Here is a 26,861-nt window from a genome sequence, read left to right on the forward strand (position 1 = left end):
AAGAAAGCGCTTAATTCTTCAACCATTTCTGTATCTTGCCTTCAAGAGAATTCTTGCCAGATGCCTTGTGATACAGTCTTTTATGATCTCTTTTGTGAGTGAACTTGTTAGAATGCATGAGATAAGCTTGGCCTGACATTCCAGAGAACTCACACTGGCTCCTAGTAACCATGCTGTCTTTCTGGAAGCTCTCAGATCACTTGCTTAAATAGTAATAATTAGTCCTAGAATTGTACCAGGTATTGATGTCAAGCTTAAAGTGAAGTTGCTCAGTCATGTCCGACTCTTTGCAACCCCACGGGCTGTAGCTTACCAGGCTCCTCTGTCCATGGGATTTTCCAGGCAAGAGTACTGGAGTACTGGGCTGCCATTTCCTTCTCCAGGGGATCTTCCTAACCCAGGGATCAAACCCGGGTCTCCTGCATTGCAGACAGATGCTCTCCCGTCTGAACCACCAGGGAAGCATTTCTTCTTTGGGGAGGAAAAGGCAGTTCCTTTTTGGAAAGTAATGTATTTCCTCATCTTCTGTTTTGTAGCACACCTTGCAACTTTCTCATTTTATGAATAGCCTGGGGGCACTCTGCTGCTGCTGCTAAATCGCTTCAGTCATGTCCGACTCTGTGCGACCCCATAGACAGCAGCCCACCAGGCTCCCCCGTCCCTGGGATTCTCCAGGCAAGAACACTGGAGTGGGTTGCCATTGCCTTCTCCAATGCATGAAAGTGAAAAGTGGAAGTGAAGTCTCTCAGTCGTGTCCAACGCTTAGCAACCCCACAGACTGCAGCCCACCAGGCGCCTCCGCCCAGGGGATTTTCCAGGCAAGAGTACTGGAGTGGGGTGCCATTGCCTTCTCCAGGGTGCACTCTACCTTTCTTCATAGTCTGCCACTTCTGTTATCTTAAAGCTAATTCAGACTTAGATGCTTTTTCTCAACCAAAGGGAGAAACATAACCCTAATTCTTAGAAGCAACGCCTGCTTGTCACAGCAGATTGTCACTTGGTTTTATTCTAAGAGTGGTCCCAAGACTGGCCAGCTCCTTCATTTGGCGGTCATTCCACCTGTCACCCATTCCTTCAAGTTGAACTGAGTCAGCAGTATCGGGACAGGGGAGCAGGCCACTCCAAAGAAACAGATCCTCTTCTGCTTTTTGACAAAGGAGGGTACTGGCAAGTTTGCTCTCAAATACTGTTAGAGACTTCAGGGGCTTCCCTGGCGGCTCAGAGGGTAAAGCGTCTGCCTGCAATGAGGGAGACCCAGGTTCCATCCCTGGGTGGGGAAGATCCCTGGAGAAGGAAATGGCAACCCACTCCAGTATTCTGGCCTGGAAAATCCCATGGATGGAGAAGCCTGGTAAGCTACAGTCCATGGGGTCGTAAAGAGTCGGACACAACTGAGCAACTTCACTTTCACTGTTAGAGACTTCAGTATGTATGAGAGCAAACACAGGCCCAACCTTGCTTGCAGAAGGATTGAAGAAGAGTCTTGAATAACATTGTTCTTCAGCTTCCTCTGTGTATAGAAAGTTGAGAGCACTAAATAGATCATGCTACTGACTGTAATGAGGAGACCACCTTGGTAACTGATGGTCTCATTTATTTCGGCAAATTATATCTGTGTATCTATCTTTATAACTAAGTGTTTAGTGGAAAGAAAGGCCAAACACTGTCACCAAATACTGAGTTGTATTCTATGGTCCTGAAAAGTGAAAAAATCAAAGTGTTAGTCACTCAGTTGTGTCTGACTTTAGCTGACCCCTCCAGGCTCCTCTGTCTATAGAATTCTTTAGGCAAGAATTACTGGATTGGGTAGCCATTCCCTTCTCCAGGGGATCTTCTCAACCTAGGGATCGAACCTAGGTCTCCTACATTGCAGGTGGACTGTTTACCATCTGAGCCACCAGGAAAGAATATAATCTTATCTATCAAACAAGGGAAAAAGTTACCCATTTGTAATAACAACGCTTTGATGGAAAATCTGAATTTTGCATAAAAATAATCTTTTCTGTGTGAGATTAGAGAAAAAAATACTGCTTTTCTTACTGGAAAACAATGAATTTCAGAAAAATGGTAATACTTTTAATAGACAGCTAAATTCTCTGATGCTTTAATTGAGAACTCAGGCCACATGATATTTATTTGTATAGCAGATGAGTTCTGTTTTGGAAGGAGAGTAATTTCTATAATTTTAAAACCTAAATTTGGTTTGAAGGCATATTTCAAATTCATTATATTATGAAAATTAAAAACAGATATGTTTACTGCTCCTTGACTAGCAAAATTTATATTCATTTCAGTTTAATTCAACTAACATGATATTGGTCCCAGCAATGTAATTATTAATTAAATATTTCAACATCAGAAAAAATAATACATAAAATACTTTAGGATATCTATAATCGGCAAATCATAAAGATAGAAAGTAGATAAGAGCTTACCAAAGGCTCGAGGGGACATGAGTGGAGAGGGCTTTTTTTTAAAAGAAGTATAGAGTTTCTGTTTCGGGTGATTAAAAATTTGGAAATAGTGATAATTGTACAATATTGTGAATATAACTAATGCCACTGAATTGTATACTTAAAAATAGTTAAATAACATTTTATATTATATGTATATATAGTCTACACAGTAAAATTAAAATACATAAGATATCAAAATAAATAAGAATGATTCAAACACTAATAAGCCTGACAAAGGGCTTCCCTGACATCTCCGTTGGTAAAGAATCTGCCTGCAGTGCAGGAGACCCTGGTTCAATTCCCGGGTCACGAAGATCCCCTGAAGAAGGGATAGGCTACCCTCTCCAGTATTCTTGGGCTTCCCTTGTGGCTCAGCTGGTAAAGAATCTGCCTGCAATGTGGGAGACCTGGGTTCAGTCACTGGGTTGGGAAGATCCTTTGGAGAAGGGAAAGGCTACCCACTCTAGTATTCTGGCCTGGAGAATTCCATGGACTGTACAGTTCATGGGGTCACAAAGAGTCAGACATGAATGAGCAACTTTCACTTTTACTTTCAAACCTAACAAAAGTACATAGAATGTACATGAAAAGTACTCTAAAACTTTTCTGGGGAGATTAATGAAAGAAAAATAGGAACAGGTGAAGAAATACATGTTCCTGAATGGACAGATGGCCATTTCTGGCTATTTATTCTCTACATTTGCAGGAAATTTTATCAAAGTGCCAAACATAGTTTTTAACCATCAAATTATTCTAAATTTCATCTCAAAATGTAGACACCAACAAAAACCTACTGTACTGTATAGTACAGGGAACTCAGCTCAGTGTTATGTGCCAGCCTGGATCGGGAGGGGGTTTTGGAGGAGAATGGATGCATGTTTGTGTATGGCTAAGTCCCTTCATTCAGTTCACCTGAAACCATCACAACATTATTAATCGGCTACACCACAACACAAAATATTTTTGGCATTAAAAAAAATTTTTTTTAAAAAGAACAATCAAGAAAATATTGAGAAAGAACAAGGAGAGGGGGCTAGAATTCTGCTACATTAAAACATAAATTATGATCATGAAGAATAATATTTTAGGTAAGTATGCAAAGTGTGTTAATTTTTTAAAAAAGTAGTGTCAAAAAGAATATTTCTAAATGGAATAAAGTCCAGTGTCTACATACGCCCATGGATAAGATAGGTCTCTATTGTCTATATCTGAGCTTATAAATCTCCAGCTTTCGCTGTGTTTACATTCTATTCTCAAAATAAGAGCATAGCAAAAATATACTTTATAACCTCCTTCTTTACTCAACTGTATCTTATAAACATTTTCCTATTTTTCAAATATCTTCTGTTGCAGATGACTTTAATAAGTTTATAATGTTCCATTTTACAGATATACTAGGTTTTGCTTAAATCAGTGCTTTGAAAACATTTAGTTTGCTACTCATAATAATTAATAGTATTGATAACATGCTTTCCTATAACTCTTTCTGCACAGCTTCATCCTTCCTTTGATTAAATGCCCAGAAGTGAAATTGCTGGGTCAAGTGTCCATGCATGTTGCTATAGAAAGTTTGTAAGGGTTTTCAATATGGTATTAGGAGATTGCCTTTTTTCCCAGGCCTACTTCCATACTGAGTACTAAATTTCCAAAAACTTTTTGTTAATATGATACTCAAAATTATAGAGAAGTGTTTCCTTGCATTTGATTATCAACAAAGTTGAAAGTTTTACAATAATAATTTTTCTCTTTATTAATTTGTATGTTATCTATTCATATTATTCGCCCCTTTTTTAAATTAACAGGTTCAATCTTTCTTTGGTTTGTGATAGCTATTTGTATATCAAGGATATTAACATTTATACCATATGTCAAAAAAGTTTTTTAGAATTTCTTATTTGCTTTTGCATTTTGTGTGGTGCATCCAATTTTAAAAGAAATAGAAATATTTCTACCTGATCCACAGTAGTGAATCATATCTAATGCTAGAAAATGTTCCCACCTTGCAAAAAAGTTATATAGAAATAATGGGTTTTATGCTTGAGAAAATCATCCATGTAACTTATAACCATCTAAGATGAATATGTTTTACCACTTTCACTTTAAATTATTTTTCCCTTATTCTTCAACAATTTCTATATAACTGGAAGCCCTGTCTTGTTGATTATACTTGAAAGCAGTAAACGGTACAATAGATATCCAATTTTCTGAATATAAAGGTTCTCTTGGTTGATCTATAATGTCAGTAGATTTCTCATGTTAGACCCTTTACAAAACCTTAAATCTCGAGTTCAAAGTCCTCACTTACATCTTGACAATTGCTTTCAGACTCATCAACACAAGAATAAACACATTTCTTCTCTTTCAAGCTATAGAATCATATTCTCTTTATATCTGTTAACATACTTTTTCAAAAGAAAAGAACTTTGTTTCCAAAGAAACCTCTTTTTTATTTAATTCTATTGGGACAGTAAGAACAAAAAGACTTCCAATTTAATGGTATTTCTTAATTCCATGAGAATGAGGAAGAGAAATAGAGGAACTGACATGGGAATGGACAATATTTTAAAAAAAAAAGAAGAAAGAAAATCTCTTGGGTGAAGTTAAGGGGCTTTTATAGTGCATCGCGTGTGTGTTCAGTTCCTCAGTCATTTCCGAATCTTTGTGACCCCATGGACTGTAGCCTGCCAGGCTCCTCCATCCATGGGATTCTCCAGGCAAGAATACTGGAGTGGGTTGCTGTGCCCTCCTCCAAGCGATCTTCCTGACCCAGGGATCAAACCCATGTCTCCGACGTCTCCTGCATTGGCAGGCAGATTCTTTACCACTGGAAGCTTCATACCTTGGCTCTATTTCACAGCTCCTGCAGAAGTTTTAGAGCCATTACCTGGTCATTTAGGATGACTCACTGTTCCATTTTAGATGCCATTAAGAGTAACATTTCAGGCATTTTATTGTCAGTCATTGTCAATTCATTGACAGTTATCACAATCATGTTAATTCAGTTGGGGTTGCAATGAGATAAAATATCTTTTCCTAATAGCTATTATTACTATCCATGGTCAGAGAGATTACTAATTTATCCCCAAGTGATCAATTAATTATATATATATGGATAAACTTATATGTAATAAATGTAATAAAATATTTAGCTTAATGTGGCCACGAGTCCTTTTAAAGGAGCAGAGTGGGATAGAGGGATGAATAGAGAGAAAACGCAGAAACCTGGGATTTTAGGCATCTGATTCTATTTGATTAGTAAGACAAGATGAGACCTAGGAATCTTTTAACTTGAGGAAAAGTAGTACAGCCTCACTCTCCTTTTATGTACAACTACACATACTCACGTACTTCTTCCCACCATTCCCTGATGATCCCAAGAAAAACATATACACAATGATAAAAACCATTTGGAAGATGGTTTCTTTGCACTATCAGGCTTTGTTCCCACATTGCTAACTAGAACTTTATCCCTGTGAGCTGGAGTGGACCTTATAAAAGAAGTCCTTTATCCAAGAGGAGGGAATCTAGCATGCCTTTCCCCTCTCCTTCACGTACGTAACATCTACTCATCCCTTGGGTCTTCACCTGTGTCTAGGAGCCTTCCCTACTTCCTAGACTGGGCTGAACGCCCATTTTGATTTGCTGTTTAAATACCAGATCCTTCTTATGAAATCTCAGGATACTTGCAGTATTTGTCCAGTATCTTCTTATTTACTGTGTTACCAGCTCAGAGGGGCTGAGTGCTCTGCGTTGTTTACTTCTATATCTCCAGTTCCAAAAATAATGACTGGTACATAATGCATTCTCAATAAATATTTGATGAATGCAGATGAAGTAAACTAATATATATGTAAAGTACACTCAGTTTAATTACTGGTATACAGAGGTATCCAATACATGTTAATTACTAGTACCGTACCAAACCCTCGACATGTTGAACGTCATTAGTAAGCTTTCTGAAACAATGTCCACTGCCCATAACATTCAGAATGATGTCTCTGAGGGCTCCCAGTTCTCTTCTGTAAAATGAAGCTGGGTCAGTCGGTAGGGATCGATTACCTCTGGCTTCCTAAATAGACAAAGCAACTTTTCACTTGGTTAAGACCAGAAAAAAAGGACCCCCACTACTAACTACAGGACACTGTACCCGACCTCCCTCTCCAACTTCCCATGGTTCTCGGAGGCTCCACTCTTGAGCGTCTCATTACTACAGCTTTTAGGCTAAATTATAGCATTCTATTTTCGGTTGTTTTTCAAAAGATATGGTATGGCCTGCAGTGTGTCTAAGTGCTGTAATGATGAGCGATCATGCAATCAAATTCCATAGTTATATTTAACTTGGTTCTCTGAGTTAAAGGTCAAGCCATCCCTATTCATTGCATTTGTGTTTACTTTCAAACCCAACAAGAATGTAGTCTGAGCTGGACCCCAAGTTGTGAGGCTGCCCTGAGGTGGTTTCAGACCTCAACCCCCATTTTGTTGCTAGAGGGGATGAAGCTGACCACATTTTATTCTAAAAAACTTCCTAGAGATTTCATAGGGAATAACTGTGAAACCAGTATAAGTGATACCTTATATTCTTGGATTTTTTAACAGAGAATTTAATTTGGTTCCAACTTACCCTAAGAGTCACCTTTGTGCCTAACGAGTTTACACCAGTACTTTATTTTTTTTAGGAAATGGTGTGGGGGAGACTCTGAAGTTTTTGAGCAGGTGGCAAGATCATCGATTAAGCTCTGAGAAGGTTAATCCAGCAGCAGTGTGAAAAGACACTTTTCTTTTGAGGTTGAGGGGATGGAGAAAGAAAGAAGGCAGCAGGGTTAGGAGGGTAGGGCAGTGCTCCAGTGGAGGAGTTCCTAGGGCCAGAAGAGATGGTGAGGATAGAGCCCCAGGACCAGATGAGTGAGGATGTGGGGAGGACACAGATTCAAGGGCTACCTCAGAAAGAAAATAATAAGATGACTTTGTAACATGAAGAATGCAAAGGATGAGAAAGAGATCTTGACTCTGAGCAGCTAGGAACCTGGTTGTATCAACATGGGGTAAATAAGAAAAAGATAAAATTTGAGGAGGAAGCTTATCTTTGGGACAGACTGGATCTGAAGGGATAGCAAAACACAGGCTCCTGGTGGAAATGTGAGTTGAAGTTCAGGAACAGTGTGAGGACTGCCTCACAGGTGCATTGACCATGGTGTCATTCTTTTGGATAGCCTAGTTCCTTTCCGGAGAAGGCAATGACACCCCACTCCAGTACTCTTGCCTGGAAAATCCCTTGGACGGAGGAGCCTGGTAGGCTGCCGTCCATGGGGTCACGAAGAGTCAGACACGACTGAGCGATTTCACTTTCACTTTTCACTTTCGTGCATTGGAGAAGGCAATGGCAACCCACTCCAGTGTTCTTGCCTGGAGAATCCCAGGGACGGGGGAGCCTGGTGGGCTGCCGTCTCTGGGGTCGCACAGAGTCGGACACGACTGAAGCGACTTAGCAGCAGCAGCAGTTCCTTTCATCCCTCCATAAAGGGAACATACTTTTTAAGGTCATAGTCAGTCTTCTCTTTAGAAAGGAGAATATTACAAATAAGAGCCTCTAATTTTGTGCTGAAGTAGTCTCAGGCATCACCGTTTACCATTCACCTTCTTTGACCTCCTATAATGCGTGCTAAGTCACTTCAGACTGACTCTTTGCAACCCTATGGCCTGTAGCCCACCAGGCTCCTCTGTCTGTGGGATTCTCCAGGCAAGAACACTGGAGTAAGTTTCCATTTCCTTCTCCAGGGGAATCTTCCCAAGTCAGAGATCAAGCCCATGTCGCTTGTGTTGCTTACATTGTTTACCACTAGCATCACCTGGGAAGCCCACCTTCTCTAATAAATGCTTTATATAGCTTTTCTATTTAAATCATGGAGTTTTTAGCCATTTAAGAAAGTAAATAATAAGTTCTTAGAGTTAAGAAAACTGGGACCAAGAAAGTGGGGGGGAGTTGGTCAGGTTTACACAGCCAGTCATCAGCGGCCTGGTCCCTGGCCCTCTGCACTCCCCACCGGAGTGGGTTTCCAGACTGTGCAACGTGGGGGATGCCAGGTCACTCACTGTCTCCTGTCCTGTCTCCACAGTACAGCTTGTACTGTGCCTTCAGAATTGTTCTTTAAAAGCGTTTGTATTCCTTTGGTCTCTTAATTCCTCCTAAAGTTCTGAACATTAAAAAAAAAATTGCTTTCCCTCCCTACTTTCTTGAGAGTCTAAATATAATCACTGTCCCCTCTACCAACAGCGTTCTCGATTTTTGTAACCAGTCTATAGTTTCTACTCATACACACCGTACCCAGTCCCTTCTTCCCTGCCAAGTGTTTTTTTTTTTTTTCACGACAGTAGTTTTAAGCATAGCATGGACTGCTAGCTGAAAGGGGTTGTTGCCTAAAAATTTATCTCCCGTCCACCTTCATGGGGTCCTTTAACTCTGGTGATATGAACTGATCTTTTATCTTTCATGCTACGCAGCCATCACCAGCCTCTTCTGTGGAGGACAATGAGTTGCTTTCTTAGGACTGATGAGGAATCAGTGCAAGTTGGGAGAAGAGATATTAATAGTACGCAAATGAGATCCTGTCTTGCATTAAGAGCTATAAACATCTTTCCAAGCTGTAATCATCAAGGCTCATCCCGTTGGCGATCCCCAGTAGAGTACAGTCCAGTAGAGTACGGTGGCCTACAAAACTTCCCTAACATTGTAGAAATTAATGCTCTTTCTGGCTTGTTCCTTTTCCCACTGGATAGATGCCTTGAACCTCCGGAACCGACAGGTCATCTGCGTCACTCTTAAAGTCCTACAGCATCTGGTCGTGTCAGCTGAGATGGTGGGTGAAGCGTTGGTGCCCTACTACCGTCAACTCCTTCCCATCCTGAACATCTTTAAGAATAAGAATGGTGAGTTACCCCAGGAATCAAAATGTCTTTTAAGCACTAAAAAGGGGGAGTGCTTTGAAGTAGAGTTAATTAGCAACACATTTAGGATTTATTATTGCATATAAACCAGGATCCACTTAGAGATCTAAACAGCATAACCCCTACCCCCTCTCCTCCTACTCCCTAGAGAAATAGTCAAATTAACAATTTCATTTATTACTCTTCACACGTACAGCTTACTTACTCAGCACAGAAGCACTGAAGCGGTTCTGTAATCTTACAATAATAAAATTGCAAAGTTTTTAACTGTCTTTTGAATATATTGTTAGGTTTTGAGTTTGTTCTTTCTCTTGACAGTAATTCTGCCTTTGGGTATTTCCTCTTAAAATTAAAGTTAGTTTTTATTAATCAAGTTAGGATGAATTTTAAAAGCAGTATTATTAAAATCTGGTACAGGTGGTTTGGAGAGTTTTAATACATGTTCTCCTATTTCCTAAAAAAAATAGAAAGACAGATAATCTGTAGTTATGTAGCTGATGGTAAGTACTGATTTTAAAAATATATATGCCGATGCATTTATTTAAAAACAATATTATTCTGTACACTTTGGAAAGCACTGGTGCACTCAAGTGAATCTGCTTCAGCCAAACAAATGTGTGAGCAAGTTCTGCTGACCTCCTGGGAGGCAGTGAACGTACATCTGTTTATTGACGATGTGGTTTTCCTTTTGTACCTGTTGAAATGATGTGAATCTAATTTTCTTTCATGTTGCTAACTCTGAAGTCTCATACTTCTCCTAGGCACAGCGTAAGTCAACATTTGAAGTTAATTTCTGACAGCCATGTAAATAAGTTAGTAATTTAGTGGAACAGTGCATGCAAAACTTTGCAACATAATCTGCTTATTGTATAGAAAGGGAAAAAAAAAATCAAACCAGAAACTGCACATATGACAGCTTCCATCACAAACAAGTCCTTTGTTTGGAATCATTTTTCATGTAATTCCTGAATTACTGTTAAAAGTTTCCTTAAATCAGTCACACTATTCAGGGAATCATGGGATCATCAGAGGCTCTAGCTATCTTTCAGTAGCAGGACCTACTTATATATTTAATATTAAGCATGTTTAGTAAAAACGACTTCAGCTAGGGTTGTGGGAGCTTAAGAATACTCATAAGGGGATGAATTGATACACATTGCAAAATATCTAAGAACTATAGAGTTAATGTGGACATTTAGATGAGATGGTTACTCTTTCAGGAAAGTAAAAGTTGGGTGTTAGTAATTCAACCTTTTATGGTCTAAACTGAAAGTTTTAGTTACAGCATTTCTCCTTTGTGAAGAGTCCTTGCCTAAGTAGTCTGGATTCATAATTCATACTTTTATTGTCTAATAGCATCAAATAAGAGATAGTGATAAATCAGAAATGCTAGAGATAAAGACAGAGATGAAAGAATCAGGGAACGCCCACTCCCAGAAATCTCAGTTATAGTTAACACTTCTGAGTTGTGTGGTTCGCACATGTTTCCTCAGTAACCCTCACAGAAGCCTGTGATATATGGACCATTACTGTTTCCAGTGTTTCACTGTAACTCTTCTCCTACGTAAGCGTTTCCTTCTGTACTTGGCGGTCGTGAAAGGTGAGCACCAGCGTCTTTTCCACCTTGCCGGAGTAGGAGTAGGGGCCGCCCCCACATGGGTTAATGTCCTCCTGGTCCTTGGGTCTGGAGCTGAAATCTAAGCATCATTTGTGTCTTTGTATAAAAGAAGAAAAACAGTGATATTCAAAAGGTAATTAGAATCTCGCTCGTTCTTAAGAAACCCTGTCAAGGGTAAGTACAACTGCCACTAAGACAGATAAATGTCTTGGGAGCCCTAGACCATTAAAAACAATTGGCTCTCGTGTCTGCCTCGTTATATTGATACTATCAATACCTATTTAATTCTTTATCTTATAAATGTTCATATGCTTCACAAAAGAAGTGATTGGGTTTAGGAATATATCCCCAAAATGGAGATTTTATCGTTTATATCACGGCCTTAATTGGTCCTACACACAGCTGATTATTTGGGACGTTTCTAAATGCATGCACCAGGAATTTGACATTCAGCTATTTTTCTGGTTAATGTCTTTCTGACATTTGAGGGGGAAAAATATTAGCTTCAGCTTCATTTTCGACTTATCTTAGAAACCTGTCAGTACAATGCCAGAATGCAGTTTGCTGTATTTCCAGAGGGTCCTATTACCAAATGAGAGCATTCTAGCTCTAAAACGCAAAACTATTCTTCAGAGTGGCTGTTTCCACAGCTCCAGTCCTGCCAGTAGAAGCTCATCACAGGATTCCCAATTACAATAGTATTTTCAGCATAAAAACAATTTAGCTTTGATAGCATTTTAATAAATCTTGCTTCACAATTATATTTTATTCATATCCACAGAAGCACATATACATTTTTATTTAAGCAGATGTCTTTAGTGACAGATATATTTACCTAAAAATAGATTAGAAATTTGCCGCATTAGGATTAGGAAAAAAATTTTAATTTCAGTGTTTCTGAGAGCAATTTCATTTTCTGTTTCTTTTTTCGCTACTTGCACATAATCGATGTCTTGATCAATTCATATTCAAATATATATTTCTTTCCAGTTCTATAGCAAAATGTTTTTGAGGCTGAGACCCAATATAAATGACTGAAAGAAAGCGTGAAAGAGGGGCTATTCCTTCAAAATAAAGTGACCTTGTCCTTCTGCTAGCGTTCTTTCAAAGCACAAGCTTTAGAATAATTCTACTGCCTGCTCTCTTTTTTTGCAATTTCTGTCCTGTTTTCATGTCAGCTGGACCTTGTCTGAAATGATCAGAGGGGCCGAGCAGTTTGCCAATGCCCTATCGGGTCAGCAGTCTCCCCGAGGGACCAGTGGGAATAAGGCAGAATACGGAGGAGCAGGTGACGTTGTTAGCACCAGCCTGGGTCCCCGTCCCCACATCTACAGGCATGGAAATTTACCCCAGCCCCACAAGATCAGTCCTGCTCTAGGACACAGGGTAGCTGGAATTTCTGTTTATGAATATCACACTTTCAAGGGTTTGTAACTAGCCTGTGCTTAGAAAAAAATGCAACAGACAAGTGGGTGAACTGCAAAGTGGGATAAAGACTAACATTTGAGAGCAGAAGAGATGTGACCTTAGGCAGATCACGTAGACTTCTCTGAACTTAAACTTCTTCATCTGCACACAATACTTACGATAACGTCTTTTCTGGGAGGTCAGCTTGACAAATTGAGATAATGGCCGCCCCTTCATGTCGGGCCTGGCCTTGACTGAGTATTAAACCAGAAAGTCATTATCATCTTACAACATTATGTATGTGCGTTCCGTCACTCAGTCGTTTCCGACTCTCTGCGACCCCATGAACGGTAGCCTGCCAGGCTCCTCTGTCCATGGGATTTTTCAGGCAAGAATACTGGAGTGGGTTGCCACTTCCTACCCTAGGGGATCCTCCCGACCCAAAGATCGAACCCAAATCTGTTTTGTCTCTTCTGTGGGCAAGCAGATTCATCAGTAGTGGCACCTGGGAAGCCCCAGGCAACATTATATACACATACAATGTTACATACATGATATTGTAAACCAATATAGTGATACTATATAAATCAGTATAACGCACAGGAGTAGGTGATCTAATGTATTATATCCCCTGATGGTAGCTCATCCCCTGGTCCTTCTGTGAGCCTGTGAGTGACCTCCCGGTTTGCCCGGCTCAGCAGCACCTTTATTTCAAAGGACTCATCCTGCCTCTGACTGCCAACACCAGGTGGGAGCCAAATAAATTAAGGACTCTGTGACTCACTCAGGGATGACTGGTTCTCTAATCCGTCCCTTCCTGGCTCACTCGAATATGTGACAGATGTTTGGGGTTAGGTCCTTATTTTTAAAAGAGAAGCCAAGTGTGACAAGTCAGGGGTGACTGGATCAGGGTCCTCTTTGGAAGATCCAAACTAGCATCTAAGCTTGAACATGTTTTCTTTAATTCTGAGTAATGAATCGTGGACATCTAAGATAGGCTGTCTTTCCAGTGACTGCTGTGGACCGAAAGAAAGAGAAGAGCTTCTGTGACAGCAATCTCTTCTTTCCTTTGTTCTTTCACAAACATTATTAAAGGTTTCAGAAAATGAAGATGGTGGGAATGCTCAATTTATAGCTTTCAGAGATGAAGCTACAAAATTAACGATGCAGTGTATTGCATTTGAGAAACATGAGCCAATAAACGGCATTAAAACATTTACAGTTAAAATACGGGGCTCTGCCTGCAGAGTAGGGTTTTCCAACCACCCTGCTTTTCGGAGGCAATCCTTACTTAGGTACTTTTTTTTTCTAATTGCACCAGTAGTCCTGAAATAGCTTCTAATGGAAACAGTTCGGAGATTCCATGTATCAACAGCCCAAATAATACATTAATCTTATGTCACAGAATATGCAGAAGTAAATGAAATAATGAGATAACATGCTCCCATGTGTGTGAACATCAAACAGTCTTAGATTTACCTATGCATACTTTGTAAAATGTATGTTGTAGCCTATAGAAGTCCATGAAAAGAGATTTAAACTTTTCAACTCAAATTCAGACACATTAAATAACACAGGAAATAAGAAAGCATTAAATTGAATTTTGGGGATTTTGAAAAGTTTGTACCAGATCTTTCACCCCGATATTTAACTAGTTTCTGAAAAATAGAAACAACTGTTTTCCACTAATAGTCTATTTAAACAGCTGCTAATGAGAACCTAAGAATTCCCAGTCAACCTGTTTCAGATACTCTTCATGTATTTCTGTGAGTTCTATGGGACCTATTTTTATGGTCCTTTAAAATGCTGATGAACTTTTGAGAGCTGATTGTTTACAAAAAATTTCTTTAGTTATTATGTCTTACGATTGACTTGCATAAAGTTTATTTCACAGAGCTTTTAATTCTGAATTAAGAGTTTCCCGCCCCCCACGGAATTCTATACTAATTTTAGCACGATTTAGAAATTTGCTTCATGTTTTCTTCAGCATCGTTATGTTTATGAGACTCGAAAGCCTTTGAATGTCCTAAGTTTACAGAGCAAAGTATTATTAACAGAATACTACTCCACAATTCCTGAGAGGTGGATTTGGAATGATTATGTATCTATCTAAACTCTCCTGAACTCTTCTTCCACTAAGACATAACTCGCTGGTCTGAAAAGAATCATAGGAGCCTAAGAGATGCCAGATCCACCTAACTGACCTATGCCCCTCTCCAAATTTACTAAACTACACTTTATCAGACTATTAGTTTCATGGCCAAACTGTGTTGAACTTTCTTTTTTCTATGCAGAGTGTCACCCACCAAGAAGAATCAGTTGCTTAATACCTGGCTGTGTGAAATGTATTCACTGACCTAGTCTGTGTGACCATTACTTGTTTATCCAGTCCTATCCTAAATAACCCCGCTACTTCATGAGATGTTGTTCTGTCACTGAGTCGTGTCTGACTCTCTGCCACCCCATCGATTGCAGCACACCAGGCTTCCCCGTCCATCACTGTCTCCTGGAGTTTGCTCAAATTCATGTCCATTGTGTCAATGATGCCATCCAGTCATCTCATCCTCCGTCACATCTTTCTCCTCCTGCCCTCAATCTTTCCCAGCATCAGGGTCTTTTCCAGTGATTCAGCTCTGCATCAGGTGGCCAAAGTATTGAAGCGTTAGCTTCAACATCAGTGCTTCCAGTGAATACTAAGTGTTGATTTCCTTCAGGATGGACTGGTTTGATCTCCTTGCTGTCCAAGGAACTCTCAAGAGTCTTCTCCAGCACCACTTCATGAGCTAGCCTGTCTTATTTCCAAAGAGAAAATCACTCCCTATAGTGAGTGAAATATATGCCAGATATTACTATCTGGTTTATATCTTTCATCTGAACCACATAGGATAATGTCTAGTCCCTTTTCCAAGTGACAGGCCGGCAAACATTATGTAAAACTTTACTAGCACTTCAGTCTTCACTTCTCCAAGTTCAATGTCCTTTCTTCCAAGAATTCTTTACAAAAAGATCTTCCAGAGCCTTGACAATCTTATGGGCTGGAGATGGTGGATACATGCATCTGTGAACACTGATGATTCTGCAATGATCCAGGAGAGCAGTCCCATGGGACAGAAGGTCCTGGGAGAAGAGGCTGCCATGCGTTCACTTGATGCCCCTATACGTGGTCAGTCTGTGAAATGGCCATCTTACCACTGTGAAATCTTACCATTATGCTGGGGGCAGGCACATACCTGCCTCTGCCTGCCCTTCCCTGTAGACCTCCATGGCTGCATCTGCCCAGAATAAACATTCTTCTCAGAGTTGTGTCTCTATATCTTCAAACACATGACCTGGTAGGATGATGACCCAGGGGATCAGAATCTGGTTCTGAAGGCTGTGTGGGCTGTGTAGGGCCACTGTAATAAATCACCACAAACTGAGCAGCTTAAATAACCAAAGAGTTCTGTGTCAGTTCTGGAGGCTGGGAGTCCACACCCAAGGTGTCAGCAGAGTCATGCTCTCCAGTTTTTTGGTTGTTGTTATTGTTCAGTCGCTTAGTCGTGTCCAACTCTTTGCAACCCATGGACTGCCGCACACCAGGCTTCCCTGTTCATCACCAACTCCCGGAGCTTGCTCAAACTCATGTTCATCGAGGCAGTGATGCCATCCAACCATCTCATCCTCTGTCGTCCCCTTCTCTTCCTGCCTTCCATCTTTCCCAACATCAGGGTCTTTTCCAGTGAATCAGGTCGTCACATCAGGTGGCCAAATTATTGAAGCTTCAGCTTCAGCATCAGTCCTTCCAATGAATCCTCAGGATTGATTTCCTTTAGGATGGACTGGTTGGATCTCCTTGCAGTCCAAGGGACCCTCAGTCTTTTGGAAAGAATCTGTTCTCTGCCTCTCTCCTCGATTCTGGTGCATCCAGCCATCTTTGGGGTTCCTTGGCTTGTAGAGGCATCATTTCAGTAGCTGCCTCTATCTCCACATGACGTTTCCCCTGAGTGTCTGTCTCTGAGTCTCATCTCCACTTCTTATAAAGATACCTGTCCTTGTCAGGGTTGGACTAGGGGCCCACCGTATTCCCATACGACCTCTTCTTTACTTTACTAATTACATCAGCAGTGACCTGATTTCCAGATAAGGCCAAGTTCAGAGGTTCCAGAAAGGGCTTGAATTTGGGAGGGAGGCTCTTCAACGTAGACCAGGTAACTCTTTCCCAGCGTGTGTGGCGGTACAGCCCCGCCCGTGATGAGTAAAGTCGGAGGTTTCGAATGCCTTCCATTCATTCTATCACATCGCCATCACTGAACCGGACCTGGCTGTTTAAAGCCTGATGAGAACTCCCTCTTTTAGCGGTGAGTCCAGGTTTGAAGCATGAGGCAAGTGCTCAGGGCTGGGGCACTGGGATGACCCAGAGGGATGGGATGGGGAGGGAGGTGGGAGGGGGGCTCAGGATGGGGAACACATGTAAATCCATGGCTGATTCATATGTGTGGCAAAAACCACTACAATATTGTAAAGTAATTAGCCTCCAGCTAATATAAATAAGTGGAAAAAAAAAAAAAACAATGAGGAAAAGCTCTCTTCCTTTTCCTTTCATCAGGAAGTGAGTGTTTAGTTAAGAAAGGAAAGAGATCTGGGCAAGTTTGGAGTAGAGGAGATGGCAGGAAATTGATTTTTTTCCCCCCTCTTCGGTAATGCTGCAAACTGACAGAGTCAGCAAATGCCTTCGCACTGGGTGCTGCCCGGGACGTCCCAGGCTCCCAAGGGCACTGCCAACACCCTCCTTGCAGAGGACCCCAGGCACCCACTCGAGGTGGCAGACTGCATCGCCTGCGCCTGCCCCTGCCCATCCAGCTGGGTGAGAGGGTCCGGCCACTCTGCCTGAATGGGGTTTGGATAAATAAATAGGGACTCAGCTTGTGAACCAGGACAAGTAGGACAATATGTGGAAAAACAAGCAGTGGGGGAGTGCTTAAGAGTGAAGGCGCGGCTTCACTGGGGTGGAACCCTGGCTCAGGACTTGTGAACCTGGGCTGGTTACAGAATTATGCTGTGCCTTAATCTCCTCAATTTGAAAAGCAAGTTGTTGGGAAGACGACAAACAGCTTAGTGACCTGCAGAGAACGGTAGGAGATGATTTCGTAGAAGTGTGGGCAGCATGACAATAATGAGGGCGGATGATGAAATGTGAGTGAAATTGCTTTACAGATTAGCAGGTGTTAATCTGTGGTCTATCGCCTATCTCACAAGATGGAGAAAATTATATTTAGGTAGTTTTGTGTTCCCTCAAAGAAAGTGAAATTAAATCTGTTAGAATTAATATGATACTTTCGTGAGGTGATTAGATGAAACATAAATATTCAAGAATCACTATTTTTTTTAATATGCCAGCAGTCAAAAATGCAATACAAAATTTGTTTTCTAGATGCTCATAGTTCCTACTTGCAGAGATATTGTATCAGAGATAAACTTTTACTGTCCAGCTCTCCCTCCCCCAGAAGATAGTTCTAATTCTTCCTTTGGACCCCTCAGTTCACTTCAGAAGAAGGCAGAAGTATTTATGTAATCAAAGGGCTTGGCCTTGGTAAACCAGAGATCCATCAGGAGCTGCCTGCCCCGATGGAGCCTCTTTCCAAGACAGACACTGCTTTCAGTTTCTAAATAACTTTTATGTTTGTAGTTTCTCTGCGTGAATCTTAACAACGCTTAGTGTCCAGGTTTCATCCAGGGCATCCCAGGTTCACCTGCATTTGCTCCATCATTCTAGTTTTACCACTGCTCCCACCGTGTAAGTTCACCTAAAGGGGTCAGACTGTCAAAAGAACTCTGAACTGCGGACAAATTCAGCACCCAGGCACATCTTGATAGTCCTGGATCAAAGGCAAGTTTGGTAAATCAAGAACAATTTGCACTTTTAGTTAATCATTAAAAAAAAATCAATTTCCATTCATCACTTCTAAACTGAAGTAGAGGATGAGATGGTTGGATGGCATCATGGACTCAGTGGACACCAGTTTGTGCAAACTCTGGGAGACGGTGATGCACAGGGAAGCCTGGTGTGCTGCAGTCCATGGGGTCGCCGAGACTCAGAGATGACTGAGTGACTGAACGACAAAAAAGGGCTGCAGGTTGTGCAGAAAGAAAGGCTTGACATGGGGACTGGAACTGAGGGGCCATCCCTGCCCCAGCGCCTGCCCACTCAAATGGGCCACGTGGCCCACACCCTGGTCCTTGACTGCGAGAGACCATCCTCAACCCAGGCCGAAGACTCTTAGGACACAGCCGGCCTCCCAGGAAACTTCCCCGATCCCGCTCTGACGTGGAGAACAGAGTCCTCCTCTGGAGGTCTTCCTGACCTCTCTCTGGCTGGGTGGGTTCTATCTGCTGGCCTGCCCAGAGGCAGGGAGAGAGTGGGGACGACTGGCCACTTGTTAAGCTGCCAGCTAAGCCCTGTCTGCAGTGTGTTTCTTAGCCATCGGGCCGGCCCCCTCTGAGCACTCCACAAGACCTACAGCCCAAGTGATCTGATGCCAGCTGGTTCCCAATCCTTAGCCCCCCACTGCTCACTGGCACCTTCGTGAGCAGGAGATTCCACCAGTTCAGCTAAGGCCTTTGAGATATGCCTGCGGATATCTGTGTAATATGCTTGAATGTATACAAAAGCTCACGATGGACCCCCAGTGAGCAAGCATGCAAATACTAACCCAAAGAGGAAAAAAAAAGGAAAAAGTGTTCTTTTCTGTTTATGCAACAGAAAGTTTTACTTAATCTGACCAAGAAAGCATATAATGATTTCTAAAGCTTTAATTTTAGGAGGCTCCTATATTCGGCCGGATCATACTTTGTACTTTTTAAACCATCTAAAATATCACCTGTTCTGGATTTGCAGATAATTAAGGTCTCATTCTCATTTTCCTTTATATGAAAATCTTTCAGGAGCGCCAAAAAAAAAAAAGGCTTTTTAGGGGTCTCTATGTGGGCACTGCAGAGAAAAATAAGGATGTCACCAGTGTAATTGTTGCACTGAATATTCTTTATTCATGACATTATTAAAAGGCAAATTTAAAAGCGGGTTGGAGACAAAAAAATAAATAAGCTTCCTTCAGTGGGGGAGCCTTGCCCTGAGACTGCATAAAACTCGGCAGGGCCTGTGTTATTCCACTCACTCAGAGGTTCCTTGGGCACTTTGAGTCACACTTGAAATTCCAGTGCTTCGAGTCCCTTCTTTTAACAGAACTGATCAAAACAGGAAACTTCCTCTATCCTCAAGCATTCTCCCCTCTCCCAGCTGGGGTTTGCTCCGGACTGGAAGCTGGCAGTGGGAAAAGGCTTCGCCTCTGTCTCTCCGCCTCGTATGTCGCCCCCTCCCAAACCCCCGGAACCCTGGCTCCCCAGGTCTCACAGCATAGGGCTGTCAGGGCCGTGGGGCGGGGGGCGGTGGGCCGTGAGGACAGGGAGCCTCCTACTGACCAGTGCGCCCTGAGCCGATCCCCCCACCCCGAGCGCGGTTCTCATGCCCCGCATTCACCTCCAGTTCTAGAGCTCTGGTCCCTCTGCCCTTCCAGAAGCCTGTCATCCAGGGCAGAAAAGACCCCATAGCATCACTCCCTCCAGCTTGGAAAAGATGCTCACTTACCCCAGGGCCCGGGAAATTCCGGGAGCCCAGCCCCCCTGGTCCTGCTTCTCGGGCTCGGGCTCCGTTCACTTCTCATCTTCATGTTGCCCACTGCTGGGGGCACCCGGGGCCCTTCCTTCCAGGGGGGTGGGGTTCCACGGAGCACAGCCACAGCCGCCTTCAAAGAAATCGCAGCCCTCTCGCCGCACGCGGCCTCTCTTTAACAGCCTCAACTGTCCAGTCGTGGACGGGTCCCCTGAAAGCCCTCGGTCCTGCCGCCGGCCAAGCGCTGGCCCCACGATGCCCACCCAGCTCGGCTCCACGCCGCGCTGACTCCGGTTTACTCGAGCCAAACACGAACCTGTAGGAGGAATTTTCCGCCTAGTAGGAAATAAGCTTTCCATTTGTATCGTCCTCCTTTAAAAAATCTATATTTTTCACATTGACAGCAAGGAGGAATGTATATAGTCAGCATCAGCTTAACCATCAATGAAGGAGGAATTGAAAAATACAATAGACACATTTTCTTAGAAAAACTGCAAATATTATTGATACTGCTTTGCTTGCCTGCTTTCTGTATTATGCTCTCATATACATCTTGAATTAATGTTCCAAGTAATAAAGAAAAAAGTAATGATGGCAGTATTATTAGGAGTTCAGTTCTGTTTGGATCCTTCCAAGATCAGTTTACTTTTCTCCCCCCAAAACACAGTACTTTAATATCAGCTTTTTGCGAGCCTATTTATACCCATTTTGAGATGGCGGTGAACAAAAAAATGACTCTCAGTGACTTTTAGATTTTGCAAAACTATTCCAGCTCTGCCTCTACTTCCCCCAGATGAATCCAATATTTTTTTCTTAAAATTTATTTCTCGAGCCTTGAAGTTATCTTTATCACAAACTAAAAAAAAACTAATTAACGATACAATATTTAAATTTTAAAAGCAATAATATAATTGGGCCATACTAACAAGATTATTGCACAGTAATTCTCCCACTATTTCAAGCTCTGTTTCTACCTCCAGCCTGGTTGAGTATTTATACACATAAAGGTTTTGAGGAGTTTGTAAGTTCTTCTAACGGAAATCATTGAATATTATCTATGTTTCTGTGTGAGGGTATTACTTTCTTGTAAATATCGTAAATAACCGTCTAACCAGGTGGCGACATGTAGGTCTGTCTAGAAGATGTGTTATCCTTTCAAGTGAAGTCACTCAGTCGTGTCCGACTCTTTGCGATCTCAGGGACTGTATCCTACCAGGCTCCTCCATCCATGGAATTTTCCAGGCAAGAGTACTGGAGTGAGTTGCCATTTCCTTCTCCAGGGGATCTTCCCGACCCACGGATGGAACCCAGGTCTCCCACATTTCAGGCAGACGCTTTACTGTCTTTGCCACCAGGGAAGCCCAAATACTGGAGTGGGTAGCCTATCTCTTCTTCAGCAGCTCTTCCCAACCCAGGAATCGAACCAGGGTCTCCTGCATTGCAGGCAGTTTTTTGTTTTTTAACCAACCAAGCTGTGAGGGAAGCCCTTTCAAAGTTTCTTATAAACTGTGAATATAGAATGATGATATTCAAGGGAAGCAGTGCAATGTTTATATTTTTGTGATGACCAACCAAAATTTTTAAAAATTTCTGTTAGAGTTTTAGGCAACGATGTAAAAAGGGGAAGGGTGTGATGACAACCCTGTCAAAATCTGCTCACATGCTTCTTTTCTTACACACCTGCCGAGCTGTCCACTGCTCACTCTGGTGCACTGGGCCTGCTTTCTCTTCCCCCAAGGCTGGTCTCAGTACCTACAGGAAGACGAACGCAGCAGACTTAGCGCCAAGAGCCACCGAGAGCAGTGTGTTTTTTACCAGTTATTTGGAAGAGGCCAAAGAGAGGACCACACAGTACATTATTCATCGATTCGCTGAATAAGAAATCGAGGGTTTACCATGTGCCAGCACAGCAAATCCTCTTCTGTTGTTGCTGTCGTTCATTCCCTAAGTCGCGTCCACCTCTTTGCGGCCCCATGAATTGCAGCACGCCAGGCTCCTCTGTCCTCTGCTGTCTCCCAGAGTTTGCTCTAATTCATGTCCATTGAGCTGGTGATGCTCTCTAACCACCTCATCCTCTGCCGCCCCGCTCTGCTAGAAATCCTTGAAAGACTGAAGGTGTGCTATCTTGCAGCCACTTCCCATTTACCAAATGCATTAGACACCTTTGCAGCTTTGCCCTGTGTCTGAATCAAGACACGCCTCTGCAGGAGACCTGAGTAGTGAAGGAGGTTTCCACCCTCAGAAGAAAGCAAACTGGAGCTCCCTGATGACCATACACCACACCCCAACCTCTTCTATACTCTTTGGTAATTGACCCTGAGGTCAGGGCACAAATGTGGGACAGGAAAATCCTAGATTTGATGGGAGACTTGTTGAGACTCTTCAGTGGAAAGAAGAGTGCTGCTTAGATTTAATGTATTTTCTGAGCAAATGAAACAGTGAGCTATATATAAGAAAGGTGCAAATTTACCACCATGACCATCATCTTCTTGTAGAAGAGTGGGGAAATCCGCCTCCTCAACCTGGTTCCACTTTTCCATTCCTGGGGAGATCCCTCACATATTGTGATTTAGTTTGTTTTGATTTCCAACTTTATTGAGATGTCATTGACACATAGTATAAGTTTAATTGCAAACCATAATGATTTGATAGATGTATGTATTCCGAAATAATTACCACATGAAGGTGAGTTAGCACCCGTCACCTTACATCATTACAAATTTGTTTTCCTTGTGATGAGAACTTTTAAGATCTATGGTAGTGTTAGCAACTTTCAAATATGTAAGACAGTGTTGTCAACTGGAGTCACTAAATATTGTTAATCAGCTGTCTCTTAGAATTTCTAGGACCAAAGTTTGCTGAATCTTTGTTAAGTGTTCCTTTACACATATTTTCTGCTAAATCTTTGCCAAGAACTACTTTATAATATGTGTACTGTGTTTATAAACTCATCCAAAGAGCATCTGAGGCTATTAGACCTGAAACTATTAACCAAGTCGATTTGAGAGTCCATCCAAAGGCATAAGACATAGACCATGGGGGACAATGTGTCATCTAGAGCATTCTCCAATGTCAGAAATGCTTCATAGGTCTAGACTTATTCTAATCTAATTCGCCTAGAGAATCAAACAGGGATAAACTAGAAGCTCTAGGGTCTTTTTAAATGTCTGGATATAGTCACTAAAATACAAATTCCATGAAGACAAGAACTTTAATCTCTTTGTCATTGCCTCATCATCAGTTCCTGGGAGTTTTTAATTCAATAAATATTTACTAAATAGATGGATAAGTAGATAGATGGATAGGGTATTCATTTACTCTTGTGACCATAACAAACTGCCATAAATTTAACTGCATACACAATCAGTTCAGTTCAGATACTTAGTCATGTCCAACTCTTTGTGACCCCATGGGCAGCATCATGCCAGGCTTCCCTGTCCATCACCAACTCCTGCAACTTGCTCAAACTCATGTCCACTGAGTCGGTGATACCATCCAACCATCTCAACCCGTGTCATCCCCTTCTCCTCCTGCCTTCAATCTTTCCCAGCATCAGGACCTTTACCAATGAGTCCATTCTTCACGTCAGGTGGCCAAATTATTGACATTTCAGCTTCAGCATCCATCCTTCTGATGAATATTCACGATTGATTTCCTTTAGGATGGACTGGTTGGATCTCCTTGCAGTCCAAGGGACTCTTAAGAGTCTTCTCCAACACCATAGTTCAAAAGCATCAATTCTTCAGCACTCAGCTTTTTTTAATGGTCCAGCTCTCACATCCATTCATGACTACTGGGAAAACCATAGCTTTGACTAGATGGATCTTTGTCAGAAAAGTAATGTCTCTCCTTTTTAATATGCTGTCTAAGTTTATCATAGCTTTTCTTCCAAGGAGCAAGTGTCTTTCAATTTCATGGCTACAGTCACCATCTGCAGTGATTTTGGAGCCCAAGAAAAAGTCTGTCACTGTCTCCATTGTTTCCCCATCTATTTGCCATGAAGTGATGGCACCAGATGCCATGATCTTAGTTTTTTTTTTTTAATTTTGAGTTTTAAGCCAACTTTTTCACTCTGCTCTTTCACTTTCATCAAGAGGCTCTTTAGCTCCTCTTTGCTTTCTGCCATGAGTGGTGTCATCTGCATATCTGAGGTTACTGATATTTCTCCCAGCAATCTTGATTCCAGCTTGTGCTTCATCTGGCCTGGCATTTTGCATGATGTACTCTGTGTATAAGTTAAATAAGCCGGGTGACGATATACAGCCTTGACGTACTCCTCTCCCAGTTTGGAACCAGTCTGTTGTTCCATGTCCAGTTCTAACTGTTGCTTCTTGACTGCATACAGATTTCTCAGGAGGCAGGTAAGGTGATCTGGTATTCCCATCTCTTTAAGAATTTTCCACAGTTTGTTGTGATCCACACAGTCAAAGGCTTTGGCATAGTCAATAAAGCAGAAATTGATGTTTTTCTGGAACTCTCTTGCTTTTTCTATGATCCAACGGGTGTTGGCAATTTGATCTCTGGTTCCTCTGCCTTTTCTAAAACAGCTTTAACATTTGGAAGTTCTTGGTTCACAGACTGTTGAAGCCTGGCTTGGAGAATTTTGAGCATTACTTTGCTAGTGTGTGAGAAGAGTGCAATTGTGCAGTAGTTTGAACGTTCTTTGGCATTGCCTTTCTTTGGGATTGGAATGAAAACTGACCTTTTCGAGTCCTGTGGCCACTGCTGAGTTTCCCAAATTTGCTGGCATATTGAGAGCAGCACTTTCACAGCATCATCTTTTAGGGTTTGAAATAGCTCAGCTGGAATTCCATCACCTCCACTAGCTTTGTTCATAGCGATGCTTCCTAAGGCCCACTTGACTTCACATTCCAAGATGTCTGGCTCTAGGTGAGTGATCATACCGTCATGGCTATCCGGGTCATTAAGATTTTTTTGTATAGTTCTTCTGTGTATTCTTGTTACCTCTTCTTAATATCTTCTGCTTTTGTTAAGTCCATACCATTTCTGTCCTTTATTGTGCCCATCTTTGCATGAAATGTTCCCTTGGTATCTCTAATTTTCTTGAAGAGATCTCTAGTCTTTCCCACTCTATTGTTTTCCTTTATTTCTTTGCACTGATCACTGAGGAAGGCTTTCTTATCTCTCCTCGTTATTCTTTGGAACTCTGCATTCAGATGGATATAGCTTTCCTTTTCTTCTTTGCCTTTAGCTTCTCTTCTTTTCTCAGCTACTTGCAAGGCCTCCTCAGACGACCATTTTTGCCTTTTTGCATTTCTTTTTTTTGGGCATGGTGTTGATTGCTGACTCCTGTACAGTGTCACGAACCTCCGTCCATAGTTTTTCAGGCACTCTGTCAATCAGATCTAATCCTTTGAATCTATTTGTCACTTCCACTGTATAATCATAAGGGATTTGATTTAGGTCATATCCAAATGGTCTAGTGGTTTTCCCTACTTTCTTCAATTTAAGTCTGAATTTGGCAATAAGGAGTTCATGATCTGAGCCACAGTCAACTCCAGGTCTTGTTTTTGCTGACTGTATAGAGCTTCTCCATCTTCATCTGCAAAGAATACAATCAGTCTGATTTCGGTGTTGGCCATCTGGTGACGTCCATGTGTAGAGTCGTCTCTTGTGTTGTTGGAAGAAGGTGTTTGCTGTGACCAGTGCGTTCTCTTGGCAAAACTCAGTCAGCCTTTGCCCTGCTTCAGTCTGTGCTCCAAGGCCAAACTTGTCTGTTACTTCAGGTATCTCTTGACTTCCTACTTTTGCAATCCAGTCCCCTGTGATGAAAAGGGCATCTTTTTCTTGGTGTTAGCTCTAGAAGGTCTAGAAGTGGCAAGAGGTCACTTGATATCAGGGACTTCCCTGATAGCTCAGTTGGTAAAGAATCTGCCTGCAATGCAGGAGACCCTGGTTTGATTCCTGGGTCAGGAAGATGCCTTGGAGAGGGGATAGGCTACCTATTCCAATATACTTGAGCTTCCCTTTTAATCCAGCTGGTAAAGAATCCACCTGCAATGTGGGAGACCTGGGTTTGATTCCTAGGTTGGGAAGATCCCCTGGAGAAGCGAAAGGCTACCCGCTCCATTATTCTGGCCTAGAGAATTCCATGGACTGTATAGTCCATGGGGTTGCAAAGAGTCAGACATGACTGAGCGACTTTCACTTTCTTTCTAGAAGGTCTTGTAGGTCATCATTGCAGTGATATTTAATGTTTTAAGGGTGTAGAGCCAATGGACATAAATACTATGATCAGAATCTAATAGGGCTGAAATCAAGGTGTCAGCCACCCTGCTTTCATTATAGAAGTTCTAGAGAAGGATCTACTTCCTGGTAAAAATCAGTTCAAGGTTGTTGTAGGACTAAAATCCCCATGTCTTGGCTGGCTGACAACCCTGGGTAGCTGTCAACATCTAGAGGCTGCCCACCTGCCCTGGTTCATGACCCCTTTCATCTTCAAAACCAGAAATGGCAGTTCAAGCCTTTCTCACACTTCTGATCTCTCTGACCAGCCCTCTCATCTGCCTTCGTCTGTTGCTTTTGAGGGTCCGTGCAGATAATCTTGGATAATCTTATTTTAAGGTCAAAGTCTGTCCTACAACAACAGTACTTAGACTAGTGTTTGGTTGACTAGCAAGAGGACAGAAATCATGGGGGACAGCTTTAGAACCATGTCTCTGGATTCAGTCACCCAAAAGCTGATGTCCAGGTGGCCATGACTGGAACCTTGAGGCGTGTGTACAAGAGGACACAGAATTAATCTTACTTCCTAAAGTTTTCACAAAGTCAG

The 26,861-nt window shown here is 42.0% G+C and overlaps 1 protein-coding gene across 1 annotated transcript in view; it reads left to right on the top strand.

Moving 5' to 3' along the window:
- Positions 1–26,861, top strand: part of PACRG (parkin coregulated) — a 503,822-nt gene that overhangs the window by 267,044 nt on the left and 209,917 nt on the right. The window contains exon 4 of the mRNA XM_061130166.1: positions 9,231–9,380. Within this exon, the coding sequence (XP_060986149.1) occupies positions 9,231–9,380 (150 nt within the window). The remainder of the gene's footprint in view (positions 1–9,230; positions 9,381–26,861) is intronic.

The sequence above is a fragment of the Dama dama genome, chromosome 26 (assembly GCF_033118175.1).
Source record: "Dama dama isolate Ldn47 chromosome 26, ASM3311817v1, whole genome shotgun sequence".
NCBI lineage: Eukaryota > Metazoa > Chordata > Mammalia > Artiodactyla > Cervidae > Dama > Dama dama.